Source organism: Haliotis rufescens, unplaced genomic scaffold (assembly GCF_023055435.1).
Source record: "Haliotis rufescens isolate VD_foot unplaced genomic scaffold, xgHalRufe1.0.p SCAF_5, whole genome shotgun sequence".
Classification (NCBI taxonomy): domain Eukaryota; kingdom Metazoa; phylum Mollusca; class Gastropoda; order Lepetellida; family Haliotidae; genus Haliotis; species Haliotis rufescens.
The window spans coordinates 53,913,582-53,926,263 of record NW_025964223.1 but is presented as its reverse complement, the minus strand read 5'-3'; the positions used below and the strand labels follow the sequence as shown (position 1 = coordinate 53,926,263).

At 41.8% G+C, this 12,682-nt stretch overlaps 1 protein-coding gene across 1 annotated transcript in view; it reads right to left on the bottom strand.

Moving 5' to 3' along the window:
- Positions 1-11,277, bottom strand: part of LOC124126178 (sine oculis-binding protein homolog) — a 99,123-nt gene extending 87,846 nt beyond the window's left edge. Inside the window, exon 1 of the mRNA XM_046489553.2 lies at positions 10,868-11,277. Coding sequence (XP_046345509.1) covers positions 10,868-10,951 — 84 coding nt within the window. The 5' untranslated portion in view covers positions 10,952-11,277. The remainder of the gene's footprint in view (positions 1-10,867) is intronic.
- Positions 11,278-12,682: the final 1,405 nt, after the last annotated feature.

The window sequence follows — 12,682 nt, the reverse complement described above, 5'->3', positions numbered from 1 at the left end:
TTTGATCTTGACCTTGACTTTATCCTTGTCCGGATACCACTTCTGAGACACTTACGTATTACTACAATGGCAGATTACGAACCCCAATTAGCAAACGCCCGTCACAACTAGCAATTTTAACATGAAACAGAAACATTCCTAGTTTCGTAAAAAGTCCATGAGATCCGTAACTGAATGACATCATTTAGTATCCCTTTCAAAATTCCTGGGTTTAATTACCCTTTTCGCGAACACCGTATGTCTTCTCCGATTTTCAGTGATCCATTCATACTGGTTTTACCGCTATTTCGCCTTTTACGCCCAGTGGGGTCTCTTTCCCCGGATAATCGAGTCTGGTTGTTCTCTGGTGTTGACGCTTTCTATATAATATTGGCATCACTTTCTGCACGTTGTCATGGTGGTCTAACATACAATGTGCCTCCATGGATGATGTCAGGGCCCATGGGTTCGAATCCCAGATTCACCTCAGTTATGACCTTTGCTTTCACAGCGCCATGTACCTCTATTCGTGGCTTTCAAAAAAGCGATCAACTCGAACAGACGGCATTAGTTTGGATGTTCCTCCACATGTTATCAGCAGCAAACAGTTTAAAAACCGTCTCTGCTGATGAGTAATTTTCTCCTGAATGATGGGGGCGTGATTAACACCACTCTGGCGACATGCTAATGCTAAAATTAGTCTTAAACCCCAGTTCATCCACACGACCCCATTCTGAAATGGCTAATCCCGAAGGCTTAGTGTCGAACTCGCTGTCACCTTTCAGCTTTATCCTTAAGATAAACCTACACGGAATACACAAATCTGAATTTAGATTAACAATATGACGTCGAACGAATAAGCCTTGTTTATTAGATCTCCAAATGATTGACATAAACCTTCCATTTATATTTAACAAGCGCGCTAGCCAGTCATACGTCATCTACTGGCAACTGGTGCTGTGTACATCGCCGGAAGAGAACAAGAACAGACAGCGGTTTTATCTTCCTACGATTACAAGCAGACAAAAACTCAATCTTCCTAACATTACAGTTGGAGGGTATCGATATCTATGTATAAGTAAAACAGATTGCCTTATCAAAAGTCAATCGTGTTGTTATGCATTATGGTCACTGGGTTTTCCATCTTTTATTCTGTTGCCTTATCTTCAAACTTTAATTTAACTTATTAGAACTGTCCATGTATATATGTTGGAGATAGTAATTCGGATAAACACAAATAACCGCCGTAAGTTTAGACACTTCGAAATTGGATTTGAAATTGCGACCCCGGTGACCCTCCAGACGTCACGTGTACGTCACGTGTTGTGAGATACTCTTTGATATGATGCATGTTAAACCGCCTATGATACCCGTATCAAATACAACATCAAATAATTACCATTTCGTGTTTGTTTCAGTTTTAGCCACCACCAAACGTGGGTGTATACTTTCTTTTGCCCGAAAGTTTAGACCGATTCCAAAGGGTATGGCAGAGGGCGATCAATGTGGATACCACAATCACATTTACAAAGTCAATTCTAAAGACAAACGTTGTTTATCATGTCATTTACCATTAAAATGTATTGAATACGTTTGGCCCATGGTCTTTCATTAAAAGCAATTAAAATGATTGGCTGAGGTATACGTTAGTGGCTCGTACTTACAAGAGATAACTTCTCAATTCCACGCTTGGTAGGGATATGAGTCAAACTGTTATCTTCGCCAGCCTTGGTTCGCCCTGTGTTAAAAACGTTCACTCGTTACGCCGAAAGTCCGAGTTCGATTCTATTGGTAATAAAATGTGATACAACACGTCAACGCCAGAGAATAACCAGTCACGATTATCCGCCGAAACAGATTCCATTTGGGCGTAAAAGGTAACATGCAGTGAAAATTATATGAATGGATCACTAATAATCAGTGATGACACCAGGTGTTCGCGAAGCATGTTATTATAAATCTATCGATCAAACATCCGTCTATCACAAAATCAATAGTGAGTGAGTAAGGTTTAACTCATCCTGGGCTCGATCGTAGCGCCACCAGTGGCTATTACGAATTATGTCCCTTCTTTGCCTCTCCTATGGACCAACCAGATTCCACCAGATATCACTCGCATTGTGCCTCAAATAAAATGGCGGCGGCCAGTCAAGACGATTTGATCGATAATCAAGATCTATATTGTGATGAAACGGATCTAACATCGCGAAGTGCATCAAATCACGTGAGCGACATAATTAAAAACATGAAAAGATTTGGATAATATCTGTTGACACCGAGTTGTCGTTGCACATGCTTTGCAAATTCTGCAATCGACCGAAATCTGCATGACAGTTTACGAACCGGATTTCGATTTCATTGCGCGATTTTGATTGGACTATGCAAAGACTCGTTAGTCCAGCCAAAATCTAACTCCATAATACCAGTCCAGTTCGGCAAGGGTGGAAACTGGACTTTTATAGTCAGCTAACTCTCTTGCCTTGGGCAGATGGGTTGGATAGTCTCACTAGCCAGAAATATGACAACGGGTAACTCAGTTTAGAACTAACCTATCAATGTGAACAGATACTGGATACTTCGTCACACGATCACTGCTACTGAAAATACATCGAGTTGTCTACCTACTGTAAGCTATGACACCGACATCTGTTCTTTACACCATACCATGTCCATTATTTCAACAATTTGATATTCCAGCGCTAAATACCCACACCACGGCAGACGAAATATTCGCATTGAGTACTTTAGTAGTTATTTTCGGCCTCTAAGTTAATAAGGAGACTCATGGAAAAACGAATTAGTATAAAGCTATACCCTACATTGCCGTGTGTGCTGGATGCAGTGATTGATGCGTCTGAGTGTAACTTGTACATTATCTTAACTCCAGCTCTGTTGCCACCCTGTTCAATATTGACCAAATCCATTGACAAAGCGCGCCAGAGATACAGTTTGAGTTACGGGAAAACAATATACAACAATATGGATATGCCTGAAACTAGGTGTCCTCAAAAATGTATTGTTCGGCTATACTATATTTATATGTGTGGTACTTTGTATCTTGTATAACTGCCTCCGTGGTCTAGTGGTAGAGCGTCCGCCTGGAGAGCGGAAGGCCTCGGGTTCGATCGAGTTTTTGGTTAAACTATTGTAGATAAAACATGTTTTACGTTGTCGAATTTAATTATAAGCATTGACGGATGTGCAAACTTTTGTAAGAATCCGCTACGCGGATTCATACAGTTTCTGCAAAAAATACACAGTCAGTCCTTAATTAAGCCTACAATCCATGATATAACTGAAACAGTTCAAAGCGGCGTAAAACACACTCACTCACACATCTTTGCACGATAGTCACAATCTTCCGGTTCGATTCCCCACATGTTTAAAGCACATCCCCGGTGTGCCACGGTATGACATTGCTGTAATACTGGTAAAAGCGACGCTAAACTCACTCACTCAATTTGGTGACTGAAAGGAATCCATTGACCAAGTAGTTATAAAGTAGTTGCCACATCACCTATATCAAGGTAACCCCGCCAACTGTAACTCATAATGGCAGACAAGGTTCCAAATTAGGCTAAATAAGGATCGGTTGGTCACAATGTCAGCACGACTCGTATAACACATGCAAGGAAGAATATCTATTCAACTATACACCGATGACGTCATGCAACGATGACGTCAGTCGACATTATCATCATCGGGCATGGTTTGTGAGCTCAAAAACAACACTTATCTACTCTAGCCTCTGTATTTTTTATATCCGCATGATCTAGACCCATTAGCTATTCTGATTCGCTGAAAATCCATTTGTTATTTAGAATTCTGCTCCAACAAAGTATGGCGACATATTGTCATTATCAATACAGCTTTGTGTCGTATCTATCTATTCCTCATTCACCTGGTAGCTAAGTGTCTAGAAATTGCCCAGATAGCTTACTGACATGAATAGAAAATGAAAAAACTATACCAAAGATCTTATTAAACAAAAGTATAATGTCGTAAATTAATTATTAAACATATAAACATAATATTATCCATGAAACACGTCTTGGCTAGCCGACACCGTACGAATAGGGCGCCTGGCATCCAGTTTCGCTTAATCTCTGGGGAGGTAACTGATATACCTACCATTATTTCATTTCAAGAAAAAAAACGTATTTATATTTCCTCAAATTTCAAGATAAATTGATAAAATACTGTCTGGCATATTTTACCCACATGTCAAACGGTATAGATTACATCAAGTATGGAATTACCGTATAATGGGATGTCCAAAGTCAACACTAGCTTATTATTCTTGCACGTCGGTTACAAGGCCAACCAACACTCAGTTGCGACAGCCGATGACACAAATAAGACACCATTGGGTCAAGTTGTGTTAGAGAATTGTGTTTGAATGCGGTGTTGTTTGCCTCATTCATGACCATTGTTATTGGACTATGCATTTCGTCCATTGGTAACGGTATACTCCAAGCTTGCATACGTCCAAGTCAAGAGTGAAGTTCAGACAAGGGTTTTTTCGCATACTTTAGCATCAGGTCATCTGCATCATGGGGGGCATACCACGTGAAGGCTCAACACATTTTACCCATTTGGGACATCGAACCCGAGCGTCAACGCTTTAAGCACTGCCGACCCATTTACGCAACGGTACCTTTGATTTTGGTACCATGGTCTAAAATGGTTCCAACCTGATACTCGAAGTCGATACTGTCATCAAAGAAGTAGCCAAGTGCATGGTCGTACTATCTGGTATATGGCCTCAATCGATATAAAAAAAACGGGGTAAAGTCTTAAAGAAGGAATCACCTTAAACTGCACAGTGACATCATCTTCTGTTCAAGAGAGGCGCGGGACAAGCGGCAGCACATGGCACAAGATGAAGTCATCCCCAACAGATGCTAGGTTCAGACACATGGCAACTGTGTCAACGAAATTACACCATCGTACATGGATGCTAGGCAAGACAAGATAGATTTCATAACAAATTTTAACAGTTCCATCAAAATATTTAGTTTATCTGTTAATTTATGTTTTTATAATCTTCATCCTTTTAGCAATAAAGGGTTATCCTCGTTAGAAAGATACAGCGTCTCAATTTCCACGATGCACCAACTACCGACTCCCAACAAGGGCCGTTCAACAAAGCAAGCAGCCCTGTGTTGTAACTCCCACACTTTAACATAGAATATGATAGTCGTAAAGTTAAGATAGCTTAGGAAGGGGCACTGGATTGGCGCCAGGTTGTAGTACCGAGTTCAGGTTTAAACGCGAGCCTGATCATTCGAGTTGCGTGGTAACGAGGTTTAAGTACATACTTCAGTCTCCTCAAAGACACAACTTTGTAATTGCCGTTGACGTAACATGACAAAGATGTGTACGTTTGCTAGTTGGGGGAAAATACACTGCATCATCGAGTATTACAACTGCAAGAAACAACAGGATATGCAACATCTACGTATTTGAATTATGAGTTCAATAGAGAGAATTTGCTAATACCATACAATGAAACTCGAGGAAACTGATATCACACGGGACTTTCGAAATCTATATAAGTTTAACAGTTATTGGTTTTCGCCCGACATTCGAGACTCGCGTTTACGATGAGTATTGTTGACTCGTCAAATCTGTTGGGTTTCACTGTAACATGAACGGAAAATTATGGGTTCCCCAGCTCAACTTTAACATACATTTCCCAATTCTGTTATGTATCCAAGCTCGTACATAATTTGTCTGTGCATTTCCCCAATCCGACCTTTATTGTCTATCAGCGTTTCAGTACCAACTGCGCCCCTGACACACGAGCGAAAGCCATGCTGGACTGAGCACTGTTAAAGGTGGGCTCTGCTGTCCAAATACTGCTTCACACGTTGTAAATAGTGATCGTGCCCTTCAGTTGATTTGTGTATCGGATTCCAGAGACCTACAGTTTTTAACATCAACTAGCAGCAGGGAAACGCTGTGTGTGGTTATACCCAGTCAACTAAGCTGGGCAAGCCTTATTGACATACTTAACCTTTGAATGACACTTACGTGGGACGGATCGCCTCCGTGGTCTAGTGGTAGAGCGTCCGCCCGTAGAGCGGAAGGTCCCGGGTTCGATCCCCGGCCGCGTCATACCAAAAGGCGTTAAAAGATGGTACTTGTTGTTACCCTGTCTGGCGCTCGGCGTTAAGGGGCTAATCGGCTCGGCTCGGAGTCAGTATAAAGTGTCTGAGTGGGGTATTCCTGTTTAACTGCGGCATGGTATCTCAGTGTGCTAGCACTAGCATGCACGTCGCTATATGTAAGTGCAATAATCTTGGACGCGACGTTAAACACCATTTCACCTCACCTTACGTGGGACGCTCTATTGCGCGAAAAGCCCCACGTTGAGGACTTCGCCGAGAAGGTCATACGGTTTGCAGTACTTGATATCCGATCCAGTGAGAAAGGCGTATCAACAGGTGTTAATATTTCCCCAGCTTTCGAGTCTAATCATCTTATTTCGATCAAGTAATTCAGATAAATTGAAGAAATCAAATCTGTTTCTGGTATTTCCACACTCAGTAATATGTTTAGGTCAGACACTTTGTACTGTTGCATACCTACTGGTGCAACAAACGGGACAATTCTACACTGAAACTGGCGTCAGGTGTTTGAGAATTCAAATTTATCATGACATTGGCTGTGTTTGCGTGAAAGCCTCATCCCATCATACGTATGGGCAGCTTTAACATAGCAGGATATACAGGTATGTGCCATTATCAGTTGCAGCCATTAACTTAGATGGGCGGTCGGGTAGCCTAGTGGTTATTGGGCCGTGATATTGCTGGAATATTGCTAAAAGCGGCGTAAAACCATACTCACTCACTCATAAACTTAGAGAATGTATGTGTGTCCGGATGAATAGTTACCATCTTTATGTGAATCCCCTTTCGTCAGAAAACTAAATCCGAAAACTCGGACTTTCGGACAAACACCTGCTGGGCACCTTGGTCCCGTTTCTCAAAGCGACCCCAGCGCTAAGAAAATCGTAACTTCCATACTTTGACATAGACTTACGAAAGTCGTTGCGATACGACCGCTTTGTAAAACGGGACACTGAATATATATGATAGTGAGTATGGTTTTATGCCGCTTTCAGCAATATTCCAGCAACATCACGGCAGGGGACACCAGAAATGGTCTTCACACATTGTACCCATGTAGGGAATCGAACCCGGATCTTCGGTGTGACGAGCGAATCACTTGGCTACCCCACCGCCCCTTGAATATATAAGGGGCATTACTGTGTACAATATTTCGTTAATTGTAAAGTACATGTATGTTAATCCGAAGGAATTTGTAGTGGACAGTACCGTCCAGAGTAACGATGACTTGCTCTTAACCCACAATAGATCTTAGAACATAATGATTCTCCTCACTGTCACTGGACGTGTGGCATGGAATTAATGTGGAACATAGATGGCACAGTTGATGTATAGTTGATTTGACTACCAAAAGTAAATCACATTTATTTATGGAGAACAGACTTTGGGTTTGAGATACACCTACAGATGGTAAGGTCAACCGTTCTGCAAAGAAGTCTCAGCAATGTAACTGATCCAATGAAGATCCGGGTTAGAATTGGTCGTCAGAAACCCATTTTTGTCGTAAAAGGCGACCAGCGGGATCGGGTGGTCAGGCATGTATCCCGATTGCGTGTATCGATGCTCATGAAGTCAATCACTGCATTGCCTGGCCAGGACTCGATTATTTACAGACAATCCTCATATACATGTAGCTGGAATATTGCTGAGTGCGGCGTTTAACAACAACAACCAAAGAACTATCTTATGCCAATATTCGGGTATTGAAGTTACGACATGCGGAGCGTGTCCTTGATATTCGTACAAAGGATGCAGTTCAGTTCCAGCATCAGGATGAGGCTCCTGGGCTCTGGGCTATCGTGACTCCCGTAACTGAACACCGATTTACGATAGGAGTACCGCTAAGATCGCTTTGTAGAACGGGACCCAATTTCGCAAAGCGACTGTAGCAGTAACACAGTCACAGTTCTATGTTAGGTGTGGGAATTACGACCGACTCAGCGCTAAGATGTCATTGTGGAATGAAGCATGGCTTGTGGGACATACAGTCACAGCTCTGACGAAGTGTCATTCGCAGAGAGTTGGTTTGGTTGGTTGGTTTGTTGTTTTACGCCGCACTCAGCAATATTCCACCTATATGACGACGGTCTGTAAATAATCGAGTCTGGACCAGACAATCCAGAGATTGATATCATGAGCATCGATCCACCTTTTGGATCGATGACATGCTTCAACCAAGTCAGAAGTCTTACCACCCGATTCCGTTAGTCGCCTCTTACGACACGCATAGTCGCCTTTTACGGCAAGCATGGGTTGCTGAAGCATGGGTTGCTGAAGACCTATTCTACCCCGGATCATCACGGGTCGGACAACTTTGAATGTAGATGACGTTCCAACAGTCTGTAGGTAGGACAGGATATGCTTACTTTTTCGCGAAGACCTGTTGTCATGACTAATCTTCAGTGATCCCTTCACACAACTGTCATTACCATGTTTCAACGTACGCCCGCAGATACCAAAGTGAGTGTTATATATTAAGAACACTTTGTTAAAACGCAGCTGCTGACACACTCCGACATCACAGCGTTGTCCGAACGTTGTATCCATGTTGTTTCAGCTTTGTCGCATCTTGTAACACCGTAGTGAGAAATATTTCTCAAAGTCTGATGCCCGCGACATCCGCTCCCCCGAGCACAGGTTCCAGATAGAAGACTCTTCATAGGGATGAAAAAAAGTTTGAAGGACAGCGATTAGCACCAACACATACACGCCCCGCAACGGCATCCAGGTGAGCTAACATAATCCCATGGTCACGTAATTTCGTTCTGGGCTCGTAACATCAGAATCTCTTCCTGTTGAAGCTAGACAGCACTGTTGTATATTATCGACTAACAACCACTCCGAGAGCAGGTCTGTATGTGTATTAGATTGTTCTAACCTCTATGGCTTACAGGTTGCCGAGCTAGGTGTCGGGTTATCACCGCGCCTACAGCAGGTGCAGGCGATATTAGGGTCATCAATGGTTTTGTGGAACAGAGGCCTTCGTAACCACTCGTATCATTCCGGGACATTCGGAACAGGGGGTAACGGAAAAGAGCGACTGGTTACGAATCATGTTGCAAATTCAAATGTATAAAACAGTATCTTGAATTATCTGTCACACTTATCTTTCCGAAAACTCTATTTTAACGACTTAATGACTATCTGTTGCCCAAAAGGCTAAATATACCAGAAACTGTGTTCATACAATTCCGTATCAAGCGGCTAGGTATTCTTGAGTGAGCTGTACAGCAATGAAAGTTCCGGTGTAAAGTTGTTTGACAAAAGAGCCACAATTCAATCACATTTCAAGTTCTATGATAAAAGTATGTAATAACATATTGATAACTGAAATAACATTATCGTAATTATCAGGGAATAAGATGTGAAGAAATATGTAAACAGTGTAAACAAATAAAAATCAAAAGGAAAATATCATACGAATGAAATCTCTTACATATTCTCTATTTACATGACGTAAACGTTGAACACAACAACCGTTTCCGTGCTCTGTTATGTAAAAAAAGGTGCCTTTCAAAAAAGTCCATTGATATTTCAGAGCTGTATAGTTTTTTGATTGTCACATTAATGAGAAAACATGTCACTGTCCACGGTAGGAAGATCATGATGGGGGTGATAGGCAATAACCCATAGTCTGTGTGTTTGTAATGACATACAAACATAGTGCCGCGATAAATGTCGTACATCATTACTGGTAAAAAGTTGAAGTACCCCAGGTGAAAGAGCTTCCAACAGCAACTGTCAAGTTAGCTCCCTGATCATAATACAGCATGAATATTCATCATGCAAGTTTGAAATACAATAATACTGAGGAAATCAACCCCGTATCGCTCTCATGTTAAATATTTCGAATCAATTTACCAAACGGACTGAATTTCAGAGAAATGACAAATGTGGGATAGGGTTGTAGGAACCGAATACGCGCCAGTCGGTCATATCGGAGCTATGCGCGATTGTATTTCACACATCCACATATTCTGGGTTGTCTATTGTTTCTATAAAATATATAACTATCTAATATTTAGCAGTGACATTAATATTTCAGTATTATATATCTGTCGCATGCTTCAGGTCATGTCATGCAGACGCACGCCAAATGAAAAAAACTTCTGACAGGATATTTAAAAAAAGAAAACCTATTGAAATGTGATGCTCTATTTTCAGTTGGAAAAACAGCCAGAAAACGAAAATGACTTGATATATATTGTCAAGCGTATCGATGTACTAACAGCGCATATGTAAATGTATACCTACCTGTTTAGCAGTAAAGGGGTTAACTGAAATTGAACACACACGAACGACGCCAACATTTACAAATGAACAGAGTCGGACATAATGCATTTGTCATGTCAAACAGACATCGTATTGATTGCACATACACACAGAGGTTTATATAGTTATAAGTGACCCTGTTCTGATGTAATACACGGCGAAAATACGTTCTATTTATAAGTGGCCATACAACCTTAGCGACTGGGCCGGGCGCCTTCTAGCAGGATATCGTCTGCCACTGAGAAATATCGTCTGCTTTACACAGTAGGAGAGAAAGTTAGTGCTTACACGATAACTACAAGTGCTGTTTTTCGCTGAAAACCTTTCCCACCAACGCAACGAGACAGGTAAACCACTCGCGAGTCTTCCGTCATACTTAAAATACCTAACAGGCCTGAGAATTTCGATAATTAACGGGAGAGTCACTGGATAGCGAAGCTAACGACAGTTGGCTTCATGACAGAATGAAAACACGGCCTTACCTTGATGTCATCCTGAGGTTCCTCCTTAATCTTAACGGGTAGATCCTCTGCGACCGACTCGGGTTCTTCATAGTTTTTGTCCATGGTTAGATAGTTCGGTAGCAAGGAGCCTAATGCTCTGCCGTACTTCGCTACTTGAGCAGAGTGGAAAGCCGGGCGTCGGGCTATGCGATACCAGTTACACTCCGCTGTATTGACTTGAAAGCTGAGCCGGTTGCAATCTGAGCTGCCATATTGATACTAATAACATTGGGGCATGTTGGGGCGAAGCTATGCTTAGAGGTAGCGGGTTACAGCGGCACGGTGGCAGAACCAAGCCATAGCTCCTCCCTCCGTCCCGCCCCACCCGAGCACGACAACATCCCTTCCATTGTGTGCCATGTGCAGATTCGAGCAAGAGACTCCTCCAAGAATTGAGCCAGCACTCTCATCCTAACGGTGGAATAATGCGATAACAACCCACTCGCTATTAAACGTGCGTGACTTGGGTCATATGTTTACATTCCTCACTGTTAGATATTACGTAAAAAATAGGGATGTGAATTGTTATTTGCCGAACAGTTACGGGGAGATTTAATGCCGAGGGTCCTGTTTTCTTGAATGGTCTTTGTTGACGGAGAGGAGAAGCGTTACGAGATTCGCTTGACCGACACAGAGGCGAGTGAACGTATGATGACCTTTTCAAACTAATTACGTGTAATGGTATCACTTAATGAGAGCATCAATTAACGCGACGTAATTATTGTATATGATTTACATTTAATATATAAGGAGCCGCCCAATGAATAATTAACTGAAACGGGTCATAAAATGTTGTTCTACCGCAATAGAATGTTTTAATAATTTTTTTATATTACATGGTAATTGGATATGATTTACAGGTATGTAACTTCAATAATGCCAGGAAAATATATTGATCTAAAGTCTTCACGTAATTAGTGTCGGATTGCACAGCAGTTCTGAATGTTTTTCTCGTCTTGGGGATTTTATTTTTATTGCAGCGCTTCATTCACCATTAAAGTTGGAATATATTGGATGAAACAAACCATCGATTGACTAATATGTCGCTATTCTATACTGCGGACACTGTCGAAACCGGGCATGTGTCATTATCGATCGGGGACACGAGTGGCCCAGTCGACAAAGACGCCTCACTTCGCTGTACAGAGTTGCGCTCGTATGCGTGCCAGAATACTTCGATCGTGGGTTCGAATCCCATATTTGCCCTGATTATATTTCTAGGTTTGCCAGCACAAGCCAACCCTCGTGGGTTTCACCAAAGTGGTAAACGTCTTAGACCAACACGTTCTGCACAAACGATTTATGTTACACCATTTTAACTTTGAAATAAATTAAGAATCAATTATTACGAAGGAGCCGGAATTTTCTTTTAAAAGAATATGTAGGACCGTGATAATTGATTGAGTGAATGTTGTTTACTGCCGCCTTGAACAGTATTCCATTTATTGCGTGTTAGTTTGGTGTCGGAGGAAAGGAAAGTGATGCAGGTCTCAGATGTTTACCACTTTAAGGTGACAAACATAGACACAAAATCGGGGCGAATATGAGATTGGAACCAACAATCAAAGGATTTTGTCAGGGATACGGGCGCAACTGTGTCCAGCTAACTGTGGCGTCTCCAACGACCACGATAAAACGTTCTGAACATAAACTTATAACTTTCAGGGTTGCTAAATATGTTTTAGTATCGTCTCATCAATACCACAACGCCCAGACAGCTGATCGTGTGGTGGGACATTGAACTTTACCATGGCATTGACTTAATATACTAACTAGTATTTTGTTCTCTTTCTT